This window comes from Lampetra planeri, unplaced genomic scaffold (assembly GCF_965212315.1).
Source record: "Lampetra planeri unplaced genomic scaffold, kcLamPlan1.2.h2 scaffold_1505, whole genome shotgun sequence".
NCBI classification, from domain to species: domain Eukaryota; kingdom Metazoa; phylum Chordata; class Hyperoartia; order Petromyzontiformes; family Petromyzontidae; genus Lampetra; species Lampetra planeri.
In genome coordinates, this window is record NW_027614228.1 from 7995 (window position 1) to 28622 (window position 20628).

The window sequence follows — 20628 nt, forward strand, 5'->3', positions numbered from 1 at the left end:
TGGGTGCATGAGCAGAGTCTGTGTGACTTTTTTCACCTCAGGTAACCGAGAATACCGAGTGAAATCACAATCTCTGGGCAAAGAAAAACCAAAAAGTACCAGAACAGGAGCTATGCACAAGCTTGTTCATGAGATAATATTTCAGACCTGAAGCTTTCTCTCTCTTCTCTCTCTCTCTTTTCCTCTCGGAGGGAAAGATGGTGTTTCATGTTTCTTAACAAGCATCTATTTATCCACTTCACCGACGTTTCACAGCTTTAATTATGAACCTGGATCTCAAGCATTAAACATGAAACACATTTGCAAATCAAGCTTTAATCTTTTTATTCCCTGAAAACAATGAAATTTCTCTAACCACAAACCTCCACTTTTAGTTTTTAGAATAGACAATGTGCAATATACATTGTGCCTTTGAACTCTCATTATAATGATGGTTCCGGTTGAGAAAATGACTGTGAAATTTCTGATTTTCAGCTTCGTTCACTGCTCACTAATGTGGCTTCAGCCCAAGAATTGATGATAACAGTGATTCATGTGGCAGACATTTTGGTTTTTCACTCACTGATTTTGTAAACACATAAGACATTTTACATTTGGGAAAGTTGGGATGTAAAGAGACCACCGGTTGAAATGGAACATCGTATTCCATACCAGTTTATTGGTGCCAGGATGTTTCTCTGACCTAATCTCAGAGAGTGAGCGAATAATCAGACCCCCTAACAACAGTTAGTTGTAACGATCGACTGTATGTGTCATGTCATCATTTAGGATTTGCACAGAACCTACCCTCAGCACTGGTTCGGATCTAGAAAAGGGTCTGTGGTCCTGATAGGGTCATCGGGATCATCAATCTACCATTTAACTAGTTGATACTTGAGCCTTCCCCCTCCTCGGACAACCAAAACCTGTTCTAACCCCCATTACACCTCCAGGACCTGTATCCCAGGGACACGACCCCTAGTTGGGCCTGTTCATCTGTCCACACCTTCAGCCTCCATTAGCCTGTTGTTCCCCCATCAGTCGATAAGTGAAGGTGGGGTCTGTTCTGTGGGGCGTGGATCTCGACTCCCAGCTGGAGACTGTAGAACACACGGGAGGGGGGGCAAATCAACACCGGAACAGAGAATACATGTGCCTTCAAAATAAAAGCGCTGTATCAACTTGATTTTTTCAACAGTCGTCATAGTTGCTTCTGCCAACACTGACATTATTGTATCTTGAAGAATCTCATCTGTAAACGTTCCTCTAACTATTTAACTACCTGTTTATTTTGTTACCAGTACAAGCTGGTAGAAAAAATGTACTGATATTTAAACAATGATGGGCAGATCCCATTGAATATAATTTTCAAATTTAAACATAAATTAGGCAATACATTTCCCACCATATAGTTTAAGTTTCGTCATTATATGTATTCTTTAACTAAATTAATAGATAATTCTATAAATAAGACAAAGACAGGCATGCAACAGTTATTGCATTAGTTTCCCAGCAGACGTTTATTGTGACGGAGGTAACCGGAAGTACCCCTATATCCTCTGGGCAGCTTGACTTTAGTGAAGCGCCTGGTGCGCCAGTGAGAAGCTCTGTGGGCTGGAGGGAGGCAGCTGTTCATCAGACCAGCTCACATTCATCAGACCCATCCGACCTCTCTGGAGCAAAAAAAAAAGATGAGTGTGTCGACACCCTCACCAAGACAATAAATAGATTTTGAAAAAAGTTAAATCAATGGTACAGAAAAGTATTATGTCCAGGACGCCTTCGACCTCAACCCAGGAGATCCAAATGGACATGTTCGACCATCATCCTCACACACAGGTAAGAAAAGAAAGAGACGAAATAAAACAGAGAAAAAAATCATGTTTTTTAGATCAGCATTTACTTCTGGTCTTCCCTGTCGTTCAGCAGAAGATTAACAGGTTGTATCAAGTCGCTTCATTCGTTCATTAGAAGAGATGAGATCGGTTTTCCTTTTTTTTTTTTTTGTAGGATTTCATGTTTTAGTTGCGTCTTGTTGCCTCTAATAATTGTGATACGGAGTCCCGTTTTACACCGCCCATTGGAGCTAGTTGAAAAAAAAAAACAAAAAAAACCAACACGCCTTTGTTCAACTAATGAGGAATGAACCCACATGGATCGTTTCAATCATCTGAGGCTGAATGTGACGGGATCAACCTTTTTCCCACCTCCTTCATTGACAAACGGAGGCCTCCAACTTTTGATGGTGTCACTCATTCACAGCCAGAAATAGACTTATGGGATGTCATAGTCATGTTGTCAGAGAAAAGAAGTGGAACAAATACACCCACACTGAGCTCAGTCATTGTCTCTCTGGAGAGGAGGGAAAAAAACCCACCCCAGCACAGACAACCAGCTTCAATCCATGCCAAGTCCTGCTCTTCACTCCCACTCCTTCTCATCTCCTTCTCCATCCTCCCAATGTCTCCATCCTGCTCAGCGCCTCTTCTCAACCAGGTCCTCGTCTGCTGTGGTGTGAGACAGAAGGACTCCCTCCTTGTGCCAGGCAGCAGAGCTTGTGTGTGTGTGTGTGTGTGTGAGAGAGACACCCCCGATCAATTAGATATAAAGTTCATGTTGACCTGCGGAGGGGTCACGCTGGTATTTATGACTCTGCTGTAGCGAGACAAGCAGGGAGCCACATTTCTAATATCCTGGAGGAGCTGGTCCGCACCCAGTCGGCACCACAGCAGAAATGAACCGCTGGGATCCAAATTCCACTCCTGCAGGTTGCTTAGACGTGAAAGATAAAGCATCAACCATCAGACTGCACATCAGCACACACCAATATGTGGAGGTCTGTGGCTGCAATGTAGTTTGGTCGCCACCCTCGCCCCCTTCCAGTTCGAAGCCCCCTGCTCTCACGCGACGGTAATGATACTCTGAATCTGGGAGGATGTTTACCAACGGGAGTCCTCCCCTCCCTGCTTCCTGTGACATTTTTCTGCCCTTTGACGATACGAACCTGCTCTGCCCACGGAGGAGACCCCTCCAAACCTGCTCCCGCACACGTCGTCTCATGTAGGAGACGATGGTGAAAAGTCCAAAGTGTGACTCTGCCACCAACTGACATATGAATCTCACTCAGGTGGTTTATTCGTTTTCTTTGTCTGCAAATGAACAGATGTGATAAACAATTCTACCAGTCCATCTCATCCAGTGTTTTCCTCCAGGGGGATTCAGTAGGTCTATTTCCATAAGACGATGTGTGACTGTGATAAAATTCTCGGGGTCAAAGAGAAATGACTTATAAGGGAGTAAAATCAATCTGCTGCACATCAAATCTTCGGAATTGTGTTGGTCTTTGTTGTAACTGCTGAACTATGTGTTTTCGTTCTCTGACCCGTTTGCTGGTTTGTCTAAAACAAAAAGTTTGTCTAAAACTACAATAAAATAGCAAAAGAAACTATTATTGTTTGGTTAGTAGGGCTGCAATCTGTACTTCAAACCACTGAGTACCTGCTGCAGCCAAGGGATCAAACCAATTGGTGACATCAGTACCAGCTCATATCACTCTTGTTGTCAAAGGTGGTTGCTGATGTTTTCCTGTTTACGTGAGCTGATGAAAGTTTAGGTAGTATCAAGATCTTTGTTTCAAATGAACTGAGTTTTAAAAAAATGAATCGACACTAGGTATTACGAAATATGTCTGTGTAAATATTTGTATCATCCCGTAGTATTGCTCTTAGTGGAGCTCACACTCCCTCGTCAATGTACTGTTGCGTGTAAACTGTTGCGAAAGAGACCAAGGGGACAAAATATCACCTCGGTGTGTCTGGAGATGAAACAGATCTGTGAGACTGTGTGTCTTCCTGCGCTCGCACCAGTTGGCCCTTGTGTAACAGGCCGTGTTTGTTTAAAGGCAGGCGGGACTGCGTCAGTCACCTGAGGGTCCACATGATGTGACAGTGATAGTCAAACGCTGAGTACACAACTGGTGGCGAGCAGCTCATCGGTCACAGGATCGTTCCTGCTGATCCCAGAGCAGTTTGTGAGCACACAGACATTCAGATGGATGACAACACACTCTCTACATAGAACCTAGTGTGTGTGTGTGTGTGTGTGTGATGTGTGAGCTCTGCTGTTACTGACCTGTGCTACCGTAACATGCGATTCTTCTCTAGGTTTTACCTCTTCCACCAGATCTTTGAACCTTTTATTCATCTGCTAAAATGTACAAACCTGACAAATCTACATCTTTCGCAAGAAAAACGCTTCATTTTTTCAGTGTTCATCCAGACAAGGACATACAGACCTGTCCTTGGAACATGAAATTACCGTCGTTGGTATTCAAAATTGCAGTCCTCATAGAGACTTAACATAATCTTCTGGCTGTCCTTTCACTATTACATTACTGATTTATGCACAATACTTCTATAAGCGTTTCTCTTAGTTTACCAGTGTTTAATATTTTATGTTTTAACTGTACCATATAGGCTGTTTTTCTTATATTATACTGTGTTGTATTCACTACGGGTGTGTTACGATGTCTTGTTTTCATGTGAACTGTGAGAGGACTACAGATGGAAATGATCTATTCAGCTGGTGCAACCATCTTTTTGTTCTATGAACAAACTGATGTAATTGCACATTGTCCTTTAAAAAAAGAAATAGTGGTATTTCCATTTTAAACACATCAACAGTGTGTGGTTGAACAAAAAGCTAGGGGGCATCCGGATTTGAACCGGAGACCTCTTGATCTGCAGTCAAATGCTCTACCACTGAGCTATACCCCCTGCTGGGTGGTGTGTGTGTGTGTTCAGACCTCCTGTAGGAATCATGTCAGAATTGTTGGAGGTGTTGTGGTGACATGTTTGCGTCCTGGGGCCTGTTCCAGAAAACAGGTTTAGTGAAAACCCTGTTTGGTCATCCTCAGGTTTACTGATGAATTGAAGTCAAACAGATGAAGCATTTTGTCTGATACCTGTCAGTTCATGTGAAAATCATTTGGAACACTTTTTCTCTCATTTCAGGATGAACAAACTCAGGCTTCTCAGGAAACCTGACGGTTGTTGACGGCATCTCTACACTCCCATCATATCAAAATGAAATACCGCTTTGTGGAGAACTCACATTACAGCCAAACCTTTCAATCATGACATCACACCTCTAGGATTTTAGTTTGTCTTCAAGCTGCACAACAACGAACCTCCAACAATCAAAGCGTCTTCTCTCATGGTGTCCATCTTTCTCCTTTTGTATGTCTGAGGTTTTGTTCTCTCCTGACATTTCAGACACTACGTACAAGTATTGAATACACCAAAGCCTCTGTGTTAAATGCAGGATTGTGAGGTCACGCTGGTGAACTGGATCATGGTCATCTATGTTATCTGACTTAAATACAGCCCCTTGTTTTTAATCACTTGAATAAATCCTTAAAAAAAAACAGTCTTGACTTTTAAATACAGAATCCTCAGCCTTCTCACGAGTATCTCAACCAGCAGTTCCTTTTTTCCACACTGGAGAAAGAACACAGTCTCCTGATTGCCATCAAATGTGATTAGTCGGCATTGTGTAACCATGGCGATGTGGGCAGGGTGGGATCATACTGTAAATCTGTGGCCGCTGCCCAAGCCATTTGGGGTCTGCCAATCAGATTACAGGCTTGCAGAAGAGCATGAAAAATGTAATGATGCGAACGTATTTTCTCTGGTGAACTTTCCCTCCGGTCTGTGGACAAATGTTTTGTTTTATCTCCAACTGACGGCCTGATGGTGTTCTGAAGCCTTTTACGAGCACAGCGCACCAGTTAGCGGTCGTCATGCTGTGGAGAGTTGACACACACAAGCTATTGTGGAGTCAAAGAATTTAACCCCTGTTTTTTTGTCCTCTCCGTTGTCAGGGAAAGTACGCCAAGAGGAAGAGCAGGTTTAAGCGGTCGGATGGAAGCACGTCCTCTGACACCACTTCAAACAGCTTTGTCCGACAGGTAATGTTTCACACTCGATCCAGCCTTCAGATTGTTCATCCCGGTGCTAAATCACCTTTACCCTCATCTTATGGAAGGTCATGAAATTTTAATGGAGATGTGGTGATGGTTGCCTCAACAGCTTATTCTCGTTCCTCTTTTACCTTAATTACAAAGGTACTTTTCTTTTTTACAACGTAATTCTAGCGTTTGATTTAGAACATGTTTGGTTCATCCCAGTGCCAGTTTCTTCCAGCATCTTTTAATCCCATGAGAGCACAAATTATGAAATCAGTCTGACATAACCTCTTTGGATGTTTTGTATTAAGTGTGACACACACACACGCATCTCAGAGAACAGAAAGAATCTGTTGTCAGGCACTTGTGGGTTAAAATGAAATTTTCTGCATGATTTAAGAAGTTTTCATTTACCACGCTGTTCGTCTGAAAGCTGACAGTAAAACTATCCGCTCTCAGCTCAACCCATTTACTTTCTTGTCTTTGCGTGTCTCCTCACCTGTGCATGTCATGTCTGCTGCGTCGTAACTAATACCTATGACCACACCTACCGGAGACAAGCGCACCCCCTGTAGACCTCTGATGCTGATTCCATTTTCAGCAGACGTCAGCGATCGGAACTCACGCTCATGAATAAAGCACCATTTGAAACAGTAAACAATATAAAACACAGTTTATACCGACAGCTAATACTGCACGCCGCCATTGTGGATTTGGAACTCTGGTCCTCTGACATGGACCGATGTCAGAGCGGAATTTCCCTGGTTCGGAGTGCGTTCCATTTGAAAAACGTGAATTCCGACTCACACTGCAAATGGAAGGCACATGGACCCTGACATGCAGGTGCTTTCCATTTTCGAGCTCGGTTAAGAAGACACTTCCTAGGTGGCTGCACACGTGCATCCTTGTCGGCACATGACATTTCTCAAAGCCTCCTCGTGTCACGCCTGGATAAGTGCCTTTGTTTTTTGTCTGACCTCTTCATTTACACGGGGAAATGATTCGCCCTGTGCTGAATGGCATTTTCCTGTTGAGTGCTGGTGGGACTTTAGGAAAGAAATATCTCTTCTGTGTTGGTGGACATAGGGAGCTGATCTCTCATGTGGATTCTAAAGGTTAGTCGCACACTGCCATGTCCGTCATTTAGCTTGCATCACGGACCATGTGCTCTGGGCCTGCAGGTTATGTGGGGCGTCATAATGACGCAGAGATGAAACACTTCCTGGTGCGGTCTCGTTCTATTTGACAGGAGTTCTTCCGTTTTTTGCTTCCAGCGGACGTAGCGGGGACACTGGTGCCTAATAACACATAATCCAGAACTGATTTCGTATCTTAGTCTTGCACGCAGTTGAGAATGTGTTAAGATGAAAAAAAGGGGGGTTGAATTTCAGGAAAAACAGGTGTACAGTCACCTTATAGGTTTTGTACAAACCGAGGCTATTTTTGCCTCCCCCTCAAACGACTCAAAGCGTGGCCCCGTATAGGCTTTCCAGTCTCACACACACCTACGCAAGCACACAATCGTTCACTACGCATGCACAAATACACAGGAGCCACAATCAGCCAACAACAGAGCTGGTTGGTACACTCAGCCTGGTTTCCATGGTAACCCAGCTACTGAATCTCCCTCTGTGTGCAGGCACAGTGGGATGGAGAGATGAAGCAGAGGATGCTTAGATGGGTTTGTGTGCGTGCTGCCTACGTGTTTACACAGCGTTGGTTTGCCGGTCAAATACAATAACCCCCCGTCTCCAGGTATGTGAGGACCAGCACAGACAGTCTGGTGCTTCTGCACGTGTGTCACATACTGGATGTGATGTCTGCAGTTTAGGACTCTTCAATATTGCACTTGTTGCACATTAAAGTAGAAACACTGAAAAGGGTTATGAGGCTGAAACACAGTGTCACACAACATCTGTGACCCAGTTCAGGAGCTGGACTCTGTGGCCCACAACGGAGCCTTGACTCCCAGGAATCAAGACTGCTCATAGAAACATATTCTGTAATGGGTTCTATCACGTGTGTAACTTGTGGCGGGTTATGAGCGGCCATCTTTTTGTACCAGTTGACTACAGTTTGAGACCAGGTCCTGTTATAAAACCAGTGAAATATGTAAAAATGTTGTAGACCTACCCCCATAGTCTGTATTTCTTATGTTAGACAGTGTCCAGAGATATAGAAACAAATCCATTTATTTATAATTACTGTTATTTGTTTTGTTTAATACACATTCCCATCAAATTTGATGCTAGAATAAGTTGCTTTCTGCATTATTATTTAGTTTTTCATCTCTTGAGAGTCCTCACATTTTTAAAAAATGCTGTTAATTGCCATTATTAGTATTATTGTTGTAATTATGTCATTATTACTTTATTTGGATTATTTAAAATCATTTAGTATTAAAACAAAATTATAAAAATAACTTTAATTTATACTATAGCCACAATCATGATTTCCTTTTAAAGGTACGATAAAAAATATACAGGTCCTGTGAATTTATGTTACATAAGATATAAAATCTGCTGATGATTCATGTGCAGGCTTCATATTTGAACATCGATCCATTTCCTCACGTTGCTCTGCAGGCAAACATCTCATCTTGACTTGTTGACTGGCTGTCCCGCGTAAAAGAGACGATGTTCAATCGTCCTGTTGTAAATGGACCCCCCCCACCCCTCTCATTAGGAGCCAACTGGAGGGTCTGTTAGCAGCTTGGAAGGAAAGATTGTTGGGTCTCCAGCTTGGGTGTGAAAGAGGTTGCCCTCTAGTGGACACATTGGACCTGTATTACACCCCCCCCACACCACGCCTACATCCACATTCACCCTCACATTAACTGAGGTAGAAGGCTGAAGTTTATGTGGATGTTTCACAAGGTCAAGATGCTTCAAAGCGATTGAGACCCCTGATGTTTCCATCTCCCCTCTGATCCATGATAATCCCTCGTCTGACGTCCTCTTTTCTGGGTGAGTGAGATCAGGACAGAGACAGGGAAGATTGAAGCAGAGAGAGGGAGAGAGAGAGAGGGGAAGGATGGGGGGTTTCCCTGGGCACTGCCCCAGTCCTGCCCCACGTCAGTCGGGGCATTGAATGGCTGACGGCTGCATACCAAACCTCCTTCTTGGTCTCAGCGTGTTCACGTCCCTGTTCCTGCCCGGCCGAGGCTAAATATATTTCCCCACTTTGCAAATGTAGCACAAGTCCTGCAACCCGACCCCCCCCACACTAGCTCCAGCTCCCTTCCCTCTAGACAAGGTTCACGTTCCTCTGGGTTGTGGAGGTGGGGGCGTGTGTGTATGTGAAGGGGTTGGAGGTTAAGAGAGCCTTCTTCCGTTTTTCTCTCACACACTGCACTCTTTTCTGGATTTCTCCTCCTATCACACACACATACATGCACTCACAAAGACACACCACATGTCAAACTAACTGACACCAGTTGCCACCCATCTTTCTCTCTCTCAAACACCACCACACACACACTCATAATTCTGTCTGTGGGACTCCGGCGTTGCCCCCTGGGTTTGGAGGTATGGGAGAGGACCGAGAGGATTCAAAGGCCCGTTATGGTAAGCTGCATCTCTAACAGAGTGTGGTGTGTGTGTGTGTGTGTGTGTGTGTCCGGTTTTGAAAGTTCAGCTTTGCTTTGAGATGAAAGTGGACATCGTATCTTCCCACCCCGTGTCCTGACGGCCCTGTGTCTCTGGGTCTGCCGGCGTTCTTTGTGATTCCATTTTGGGCCGTCCGCAGCTGCTGGAAAGGCGCTGTGTTTTTAATTTAGACTTCCAGTCCCACCGGTTTGCCGCTGCTGCTGTGTGTTCTGCCCGGCTGTGGCCATTTCAGGGGGCTTTGAATTTGTACTTTTGTTTTCTGTCTGTGCGACAGCAGAACTTTATCTCATGAGCTGCGTCATTCATCCAATAAATGCGGTACAGTGTTTGCTTTTGGCCTAATCGGGACTGTGACCACCCCTTTTTGAAATATTCATTATTGATTCACCTGTCAGGTTGTATACAGTGTCAGAGGAAACGAGAGGGGACATCTTTACGCTGCTGACGGTGGCTGTTAAGGAAACCATCCATTATGTTCAGACGTGGCTTGAATTGTGCTGTTGTATGAAACCTGAATCAGACAGAAACATGCCAGGATGTAAGCTGCGGTGATGCACAAGACAGCTGACCTGCCATTGAGCCAAGGCACCCGTCCCCCACATGCAGGGTGTGTGTGTGTGTGTGTGTGTGTGTGTGATGTGCTCTCCATGATATAAGTGTGTTATATTCCCAAGCGGGATCAATAACGTATACTCTCCACTTCTACTTAGAAATGGGGGATTTCTAGTGAGTTCAGTCATGAATCATCTTTCTAGTCACCTCCAGCCCCGTTGCCACTGGCGCTGTTGCGACAGAGCAAAGGAGTATGGCCCATTTGCAGCCTCGGGCTGAGCTCCATACAAGAGAAGCTGCCGTTCGTCCCCTCTGTCTCTTCCAGTAATTTCCCGTCTTGTAACTAACTTGCCGTCATTCGCTGAGCTGATCTCACTCCGGGTGTGATGTGAATGTTAAATCGTTGCCGTTCTGTGAAATGTTTGAGCCCGCGGGGACTCAGAGATAAAGCAAATAGGAAAAAGGATATTTCACATCATCTGGGCTGATACCTCAGATATTTTTATCTGTTTAATTATCAGGGCGGGAGTTCGCTCTTAGTCACACATGGAGGAGTCTGACGACAGCGACTGGACGTTCCTGTTGTTTGTGACAGATTGAAATCTTTGACCTCTCCTCTGTGATGTGACACATGGACACGACGGCACAGGGACAGTCTGCTCTGTTTTCCTATTAACGCCGACTCGCTTCTTTCATCGTGTTATTTTAAGCTCAAACAAAGGTTGCTAATTTCTCTGATTCACTTTTACACTCTCATTATTCAAGGCACTCTGCCCTCTTTAGTCCATGAGCACCCCCCCTCTGCTCTGTTGCTGCCTTCCTCTCTCCCCTTTTATCTAATATCATTGTAAGTCATCACGACGGCAGCTGTAGTCCAAAATAAATCCTTGGGATGATGAATTCTACCTGTGAAAGTTTCCTCCTGCTTTTGTATCGTTCCATTTTTGTCTCCGTCACATCTTGACAGGAGCGTCAGTGATGCTGGGGGCTGTCCTGGGGGGTGGCTCTTTGGGTTTCGTGCAAAAGATTCTCAGGTTCATGTTCATGGCACTATATTAGTACCAGGAAGTCGATTTGTTTTGCAGCATAAAAAGAACGGAACACACAGATACAAAGACGGATCATGTTCCACGAACAAAAAGGAAAAAACCTGACATGACATATAAACAATGATCCATTTTGTCTGAGTCGTCTGATCATGATCATGATGTCTCGTAGTTATTGCCAGTCACTGACTTCTCCAGCCTGTTGCACGGTGATGCAGCCTCACGCCTGCAAATGCGATTTTATGACTTTATGTGATTTTTTCCCTGCTGATGATTTCACACACATCTGATTTAGCACCGATCCACTTGTCCTCCACTTATCGCTCGTTCCGATGCAGCTCCCACAGGCTGATTACTGTGACACTGCCGGGGTCTCTTTTCTGGCTCTGCCAATAGGGAGGCAGCTCTGACATCACGTGGCCTGTAGCTATTTTGAACAGGAGCTGTATGTGAAGTGAAGCAAGCAGCTAAATCAGAGACTCAACCCATTGACACGAGAGCGGAAGTGAAAAAAATCATCAAACACCATCAGACGTTTGTCAGCGGTGCACAGACGTTATCGATCGGTTGCGTCTATTGTTTTGTCACGTGTGCATCTATGTTCACACGTTTCCGTCCTCCGCTCATGTGTGACGTGAGGCGGACGTGGGATTCTTTGTCCGCACAAATCCAGACACACACATTTTCATCTCCCTCCCACACTCGCGCTCCTCTCTCTTGCTGCATCACCAACTTGTTGCCGCTTATTTTCAGACGTCATTTCAGCTTTTATCCCGTGGGGTTTCCCATCAGTGTGTCGTGTCCATTCAGTCAGCGCACCATGTTGGGATGCACCTGTGTAGTCCATGTGAGATGACTCACAGCTGGTAAGCGGGGGCAGCTCATTAGATGCAGTTCACCACAGCGCAGGATCTTTTTCTCCTCCTCGAGTGAGTCTCATAGTTGAACAGAATGCAACAGGAAGTGGGGATGGTTTGTGGATGTCTGAGAACAAGAGGAGTAGCTGGCCATCGCCTTGGCAACAGGGAGTGTCTACATTTGGGTTTCACTGTTGCCAAGTCGCAGAGTGCCACAATACGACAGGTGGCTGAGCTAGAATCAACATTGGTGTTTGTCATGTCAAATCTTAAAGAGCTTTGATGACCGCTGCCGTAAATGAGCACCGAGCACGGACGCTGACGCAGACCCATGGCTTTCAGTTTTTGGGTATATTTATTTACAAACGTTTATGTTTGAGGAGGGTTTTTTTTGGATTATTATTGAATATCTGACACCAAATAGTGAATAGACTGACTCAGCAGGATTCATCCACCACCATTTCTTATTAAGACTCACCAACATTCCACTCCTTCTTTCTATCAGGTTGTAGAAATTGTGATGACTAAATAAAGAAACAATTTCTCACATTGACAACGCAACAGTGTTGACCATTCATTAAAGTCACTAAAAGTCATGTTTGTGCGTGTGGTGTGGTGTGTGTGGTGTGTGTGTGCGTGTGTGCGTGATCGGTGGTCTGGTATTATACTGATCAGCACTGTATTGAAATTCTCTAGGAATATTGTAGCTTTTTTGTACATTAGCTCCCTTCCTTGTCCGAAAATGCAAATTACAAAACGTCACCACAATGCTACTGAATCAGAATCAGAAATACTTCATTAATCCCTTGAAGGACCTTTTGCGTGAGCCAGGGAGAGGGCTGAGAGTGAGTTCAACAACAGTTGGAGTTGTTTCTAAAGCAATCAGCCATTGTTATATTATTATAGCATTGGCTTGTTTTGCTGACAGTGTGGAGCAAATTGTGAAAGTTATTTGAAGTATTTAATATATTAAAAATGCAATGCAAAATGTAGATGTATCCACCTGTTTATAGATAATATTTTACAGAAATATAAATATTGAAAGTAAATGTTTTTTATTGTGATATATGCAGCAACTGAGACTGAAATTTGTATAGGGGGACAATAAACTAATGTATCGTATCGTATGTAATGTATGTATAGTATCACAATGTGTGTAAACCATGTGGTTCAAAAGTGTGGCATCAATTAGAAATATCTTATTTTTGAAAGAAAAGCACTGGTTAGCATTAAAATAATCAGAAATACATACTAAATGCTGAAATGGCTGATTTTTGAGTGTACAGAGGCTCCTGTGTTCTGTTACATTGTGTTAAAGGCTAATTGATGATGAGTTAAGTTGGCACAGCTGACAACTGTTCATTTGTCATGAAACTATCTGGGTGACCCCAAACTTGTGAACAGTAGTGTATGTCCTGTCATATAAGGTTGTGACATTGATCTTTAGGTGTCAGTGAGTCAAGATGATGCTTATAGAAGCATTGAACAGTGAAGACAATGAAAAGTTTAAGCTTTGTTGACTGTCTGCCCACCGGGCGTACTCATTTCGTTGTCTTACACATGTGTTTCCGTCCCAAACGGGTAATTTTTTCACCATCATTACATATGGCGTATGTCATCTTTGCGCATTCTCACCTCTATTTTAATAGCCCACACCTAATGACTCACTTCTGCCTGGCACATTCAGCTGTCCGCATTCTTGTCAGCAACTCCTACAAAGCACCAGGCAGCGTGGCAGCTCCAAACACACACACACACACACACACACACACAACCAAGAAGAGAACAAGTGGGATTGTTATATAAATTCAACACTCAAACACTTCAGGGGTTCAGGCTCCCTCCCTTGCTGAACCGCTCTGCTGAATTGTACAGTGAGCCGACACTGCTGGGTCAAAGGAGGCTCAGGTTTTTATTGTGGTATGGGTGTCTGGGTTAGGGTCAGTCAGAGAGAGTCAGGTTACCGTGGATGAGGGGTGGATGTGTTGGAAACTGTATAGCCACTTCATAAGTAATTTATATCTCTGCTAATATTATAAACAGTCCTCGGGGCGTTTTCTTCTCTCTCTATACCACATTCTGCCTCTATCTGACACAATCTGTTGTACTGCCCGACTGAAGCTGCAGTGGAATGTCGACATCCTCGCCACCTCATATTACACAGCGTTTGCTCACGATGCTCAGAGATTCAGCCTCCACCGCCACCGTGTGATTGACGCAGTTTGAGTAGTCGTTGAGAAGATAATGGAAATTCTTCGTCTTCTTCTTCTGCCCCACCTTTCTACGAACTCTTAGGGCTCTGCAGACTCCTACACCAGCCGACCGTCAGACTCAGACGTATCCCTGGAGGAAGATCCCGAGGCGCTGAGGAAGGAGGCAGATAGACAGGCCCTCGCCACGCTCGAGAAAGCAAAGGTCAGAGATCATCTGCCGCCACCGCCATTTGACACGCAGTGTACTTTTAATGGTCATTAGCGCTGCATAAACAATCAATAATGTGTGTTTTGACATTTTTAACATCAGTATCTCCTGCATACTCACAAACTAATACGAGGCTCGCTAATCATGTCCCCAGACCAAACCTGTGGCATTTGCTGTGCGGACAAATGTCGGTTACAACCCCGGTCCCAGTGATGATGTTCCTGTGCAAGGCATGGCCATCTCCTTCGAAGCCAAAGATTTCTTGCACATTAAAGAGGTGAACTTCCCCAGCATTCCATCATGCAAAGCAGAAGCAGAGTTTTAATGAAAAGAACGTCTCTCACAGGAAAACAGGAGTCCGTGTGCTGTAAAGTCCAGTGGTTTTACTCAGACAGACTTGGTTTAACAGTGACGGCTGCAGGTGACACAGATGACACAGGTCAGCTAGGTGACATAGGCACAGATATGCAAAGATTTTCACTGTCACAGACTAAAAACTGAAAGTCTGCAGGAAGTTTTAGGAGTTTTCCTGGACTCACGGCACCCCTCCGTCATCTCCATTGTTCAGTATAAGGTGGTAATGTGAGTTGTTTTACGTCAATCTTTTCCTAGTCTGGGACTTACGATAATATCAGACGTGTTTTCAGTCTTGTGACGTAACACCAAAGGCATCGATTTTGGGGGGGAGAGTGGGTACACGTGGAATAGAGACGGAGCAGGGCATGATCGCTGATTCACTGTGGATGTATTTACGCACTCAACGTGAGACCTGAGCGTGTGGATGTATTTACGCACTCAACGTGAGACCTGAGCGATATATATATATATATATATGAGCACAAAAGAAAAGGAATCTAGTTGTAGTGTTGTAAAAAGTGACCCTTTAGAAAATCTCAGTGTGAGACTAAAAACTTGTCTTTAGATGTGAGCAGATGTGAGATGAAATCTTTTCTTCTGATGTATGGGTAGCATTAGAGAGTCATCAAACTACAGAGGGAGATTTGGCTGGAGTATGTACAAAAAACGTGAACAGACAACTGGTGAAGGGCAGGGGTGAAGTATCGGTGGAGGTCAGATGCTAGGTGGACCAACAGGAGGACCACACCCTGACACACGCACACACACACACAGAGGTTCATCAGTGAGTCACTGGTGCTCTGCTTTGTGCGCAGAAGTACAACAATGACTGGTGGAGTCGGGACGTCTGGTGAAGGAGGGCTGCGAGGTGGGTTTCATCCCCAGCCCGGTCAAACTGGAGAAACACCCCGGCTGCTGCAGGAGCAGAGGATGAGACAGAACCGACTCAGCTCCAGGTAACTGCGAGACGCCCTCATCACTTACAGAATCATCCCGATTCCACTTTTACAGGAGGTCCGATCTGTAAATCTGACTCTTTACTCATTGTGGAAAACATTCAGTACATCACAGTTTTCCATTGTGCACAAAACAGAATGCATTTAAAAACAACATTGGGACAAAAGTGCCAAAGCAGTATTTGGTCGGCACATGATTCTGGTAAAAAGATGGAAATCTATAGCGTTTGCATGGTGAATCTCTTTTCACCAAGCTAAAGTTCATGTTTTCTGTTACAGTAAATCTGGAGAGGAAGCTCTAGTCTCGACGTTGCCACGGGAACCCGCAGGCCCACTCCACCTGGCTCAGGTGAGATCAAGGAGGTCTCCTTGTCAGATGGGAGGAAGTGTGTGCGTGCTAGCGTGGGTGCGTGGGCAACCCTCGCAGAGCGAGAGACAGCGATCGAGAGAGAGACGGCAGTATTTTGCTTGAAGAAGATTTTAATTGGCTTTTTAGTCAGGCGTGATGATAAATCACAGCATGCCTCAGTGGGCCGCTGTGTGAAGAGGGGGAGGTCTTCGAAGGTGTGTCATTAGCACACATGACGGGACTGAAATAGAGCTGAGAATGGGCTGCTTTCATTAACTTGATATGTACGTCTGCCCTCGATGTTCAGGCCCAACATGACACCAACCTGCTGCTCGACGCACAGCGGCGACAGGAGGGGGGCGAATGCGGTTTAATCAACAACTCAGATTGACGAAGGGGTTATATTAATCAAGGAGATTGGCTAAACTACACTTAATACCTGTATAATAATGTCTAATACACCAACATGCAACGTGCGCGCCGTCTGAAAAATCCCTTCCACCCCACCCATACCCGCCCCAACTGCATCACCGCCTACAAAACTTGGATTCTTTCTTTCCTGTCATCTCATTCCAGTTTCCTCGTCTCCTTTACCTGGTGCTGCTTTCTCAAACTCAGACTCTCCTCCGCCGGTCATGTTACTATACCGCCACATCTCTACGTGACAATCTTTTGTGATTTTGTGATCTCATGTCCGTGTTATTTCCACTTTAAGGCAACATGATGTAGCTTTGCTCGGCAAGAGTCGCCTCTGCGGGGCGATGCTGCTGCGTTTAGTTGTGTACCGCACTAGTTGTAACGGTATTTAAACAGACATTGAAAATCTGGAGCTTCTGATCTAGTTTTCCCGTGTGATAAAGCGATGCCCATGTGTCATGTCACTCCGAAGCCTCAGATTCACGACTCGGCCACGTTCACGGCCATCACTGATCAAATTGTATTCGACCTCTGGAGACATTTCCTTCTTTCACTATTTAATTCACCAGTGTTTACATGATGTTGCTTTCAGTCACACTGTGCCATCTTCTTTCAAGCTGCAGCGTTCTCTTTGTGCCATCTCTCTCAGTTCCTCCATGCTGCTCACATTCTTTCCTCTATTTGCTCTTCCCCCATCTCCTTTATTTTTCTCTTTCCTCCACCCTCGTCCTCTTGCTCTTCGCCTCCCTCCTCTCTTTCTTTCCTCCTCTTGTCCTTTTTCTGTGCATCACCCGACCCCCCCCCGCCCCCATCAGCTCACGTGGACATGTCCACAGTGGCCTTTGACGTTGATCCCCTCGACCTGGATGCTGAGGAGCTCCCTGAGTCGCAGGGGTGACCCTCGCTCCCCCAAGGGCATGTCAGGCAGCGTAACATCCCCTCAGGCCAACACCCACCGGCTGCCCTTCTTTAAGAAGGTAACACTAGGGGCCCCGGACGTCTCTGCTCCCTCCTGCGTTCGTCCCTTTCTCCTCCAACATATGGTCAGGTTTACTGCTTCCTTCCTGCCAACTCTCACTAACTTCTCACAGCTGAGCAGACCTCGCTCCCACTGTAGCTCCTGAATCTAACCCAGCGTGGCCCCCTCCGCTGATCACATGTTTGTTCCTGAGCTTGTCACTCGGGAACGGCGTTGCGCTAACTGATGTGCTTTGGAATGGCTGCTGCTGCTGCTCGCCCGTCTGAATCAGTTAACACTGAAGCCACAGCGGAGACAGTCGGTGTGCTCGAATCAATGAACAGCTCCTCTCCCGATCCCCGTCTCATTCCTAACCTGTCAATAACTAAATGTGCTCTTGTGTTTGTCTTGTGTATGTGTTTTTTTTTTGTCTCCTCTGGCTTTTTCTGTGGAATGGTGTAGGTGGTCCCGCTAAACAGAAACAGAAGTCGGTGAGTTTTTCCTAACAAGACTAACCTTTACTCTGTCTCCGCATCCACTGTCTCCTGCCTTGTTCATTTTCCTTCTTGTGGTTGTAAAAGGTTGAAGGTAAGATGTTGATGTGTGTGCTCATGGTTTTTTTTTTTCTTGCGTCTGAACTGAGTGGGATCTAGTCACTGGATGGTTTGTAAATGGAGGTGGCGCCTCTGTCGTCTCACTTGCATCGCAGCTGTCGGTGCGCAGATGCAGGTGCAGCTCCATCGGAGACCCTGTTAGTCAGAGCGTAGCGCTAACACATCCTGACGTTCTTTCATCTCCATTTATGACGGTCGGTTCGAGTGACAGGAGCCCACAATCAGCTGCTTTTATGCTTCTCAGCTCAATTTGAATCACATGGATTGGCATCAGGCTGCAGAGCAAAGATGTTCGTTATTGGACTCTATGTATCACAACCACAGTGTTAGCCCAATACTCTTTTATATGTATTGCAAACATATTCAAAAAGCAGTTTGCCTGCCATTCCTTTATGAATTCCAACCAGTTGTTTCTCAAACCACTTCAAGCAATGGAGGAGACACAGACTATATGTAATATCAGGAAACATCAACGTCGCTGTCTCCTACTGAACTGTGAAAATTCACCTACAGTATGTTGAGATTCCATTAAAAATCCGCTGTTTCCAGCTAGAATAGTCATTTACCACATAAACAGTGAAATCCTACTGCACAATCATTATGTCGCTTTTAGAAAATCTAATAAGAAAATCTGAGGGTGACTAAAATCTTCTGGCTTCACCTGTTGGGAACAGAGGTCCTGAACAGAATAAATGTGTTTGAGGGACAACAAACTGTAAACCTGAACACTCTGTCATCATTTACAGCATTACATCACGCACTGTGATAACAATATTGTTATGTTCGCTGCTCCGGCGCTGCCCCTGTAGAGACAAGAGCCATTTGGAAACTTTCAGTATATGTATTTTTAGAAGCTGTGAATACAAATGAGGTGAAATGAGCTTCCGTTGTTCTGCTTTTATGTAATGTAATGGACTAGAGCAGGGGTACTCAACTGCTCTCGACGAGCAGTGCAGCGCGCACAGAGGAGGAGAGCGTGCTCGTAATGCAGATCTGAAAAAAAAAAGAAGAAGAAGAAGGAGCATCCAATTGCATATCGGACATATGACGTCTTTTCACGCAACTCCGAATGAACAAAAGAGGACTCATAGGGTCCTTGTGTTATGAATCATAAAGGAATGATTCATCCATAAGACTGAGCCTAAAGTTCATGTGGAACGGTATGGATGGGTGTGTGGGTGTTTGGAATAAGTCACAGTGTCTTTTATAGGGTTTGCAATTCCCCGTGTAAATACCTTAAGGACGTATAAATGCGTATGTTTGTGTGTGCAGCGTATTTAAAGGCGTAAGAGATGGCAACACAAAATACACAAGTCAAAGCAAAAATCAGATTTTGCCATTTGCGTTTTTCATTATTTGTACTTCTCTGTGTAAACTGGTCTCATCTGAGATTGAGGGAAGAAGCGTGAAGCGGTTGGACCGCAGCGGTTCTGTCACCGGCTGTAATAACTCGACAAAACACCATGAAGCGCCGTCGGCCTACGAAACCCGTCGAGGTGTGAAGAATGACGTTTGTGTTTGAGACGCAGCACGGTCACGAGAGCTCTCTTGGCACTCCACTTTAATTATGGCCACGTTTGATTATGTGAGAGTTCAGGCCGTAGAAATAGAAAGGTGCACTTTTTTTGTCAGAAATGGATCCCGACTCTGAACATTAATTAGCAGTCGCTAAAACTGACGCCGGAAGCATCCGGAGCTTGTCGTCCATCAGTCTGCTCTTGAAATGAAGAACTTTGTGGAGTTGTATATAATGTATATGTGACCCCCACTCTGTTCAGGCAGGGCCCCACATCGCCCAGTGCTGATGTTCTCCTCTCCTGTCACAGATGGAACATGTCCCCCCGTATGACGTGGTTCCTTCCATGCGACCTATCATCCTCGTCGGGCCATCGCTCAAAGGCTACGAAGTGAGGACAGAATCCGTTTTACATGTTATTTCACCTCAGTGACATGTCGTTTAAACGCCTGGTGTTGCTTCTTTAGGTGACAGACATTGATGCAGAAAGCGACTCCTTTGACTTTCTGAAGCATAAGTTCGAGGGCAGGTAAGTATCACGTAGCTGTGTGTGTGTGTGTGTGTGTGTGTGTGTGTGTGTGTGTGTGTGTGTGTTCTCGCTAACCTTCTCACAACTTTCAGGATATCCATCACACGCTGTGACAGCAGACATCTCCCTGGCAAAACGTTCAGTCCTCAACAACCCCAGCAAACACACCATCATTGAGCGCTCCAATACCCGCTCCAGCCTGGGTAAGACGGGAGTGCTTCATGACAATTAGGATTTCATGTTGTATTTGAGAGAGTACCGTACAGAATTGGAAGGTATATCTTTTCATCACGTCACCTTGCTGAACATTTGGTCCGTGTTCCATGTCTACATTTGCTTTTAGTGTTTTTTCAGTCGATAGATAGCCATTATGTATTTAAAGCACCATAATGTAACCGTTCAACTGTAGAGCAAATCATTTGATGGTGCACTGAATTCTAATGGTGACTCTGTGGGGGTGAACGGGCCAGGAAACCAGAGCGGGGCTTTACGGCACCAGAATTC

The 20628-nt window shown here is 45.0% G+C and overlaps 1 protein-coding gene and 1 non-coding gene across 2 annotated transcripts; one reads left to right on the plus strand and one right to left on the minus strand.

Moving 5' to 3' along the window:
- Positions 1 to 1728: 1728 nt before the first annotated feature.
- On the plus strand, positions 1729 to 20327 carry LOC144739455 (voltage-dependent L-type calcium channel subunit beta-1-like; the record flags this gene model as incomplete). Its single annotated transcript, XM_078622409.1, is given in 15 exon segments — positions 1729 to 1818; positions 5861 to 5947; positions 14303 to 14422; positions 14583 to 14705; positions 15601 to 15621; positions 15624 to 15683; positions 15686 to 15741; positions 16021 to 16031; positions 16034 to 16090; positions 17323 to 17402; positions 17404 to 17484; positions 19906 to 19986; positions 20063 to 20124; positions 20217 to 20232; positions 20234 to 20327. Coding segments are annotated over 15 exon segments (1039 nt in total), but the record flags the coding sequence as incomplete, so codon positions are not given.
- TRNAC-GCA (transfer RNA cysteine (anticodon GCA)) lies at positions 4683 to 4754 on the minus strand. The gene has a single exon. It is a non-coding gene; the product is annotated as a tRNA-Cys (tRNA).
- Positions 20328 to 20628: the final 301 nt, after the last annotated feature.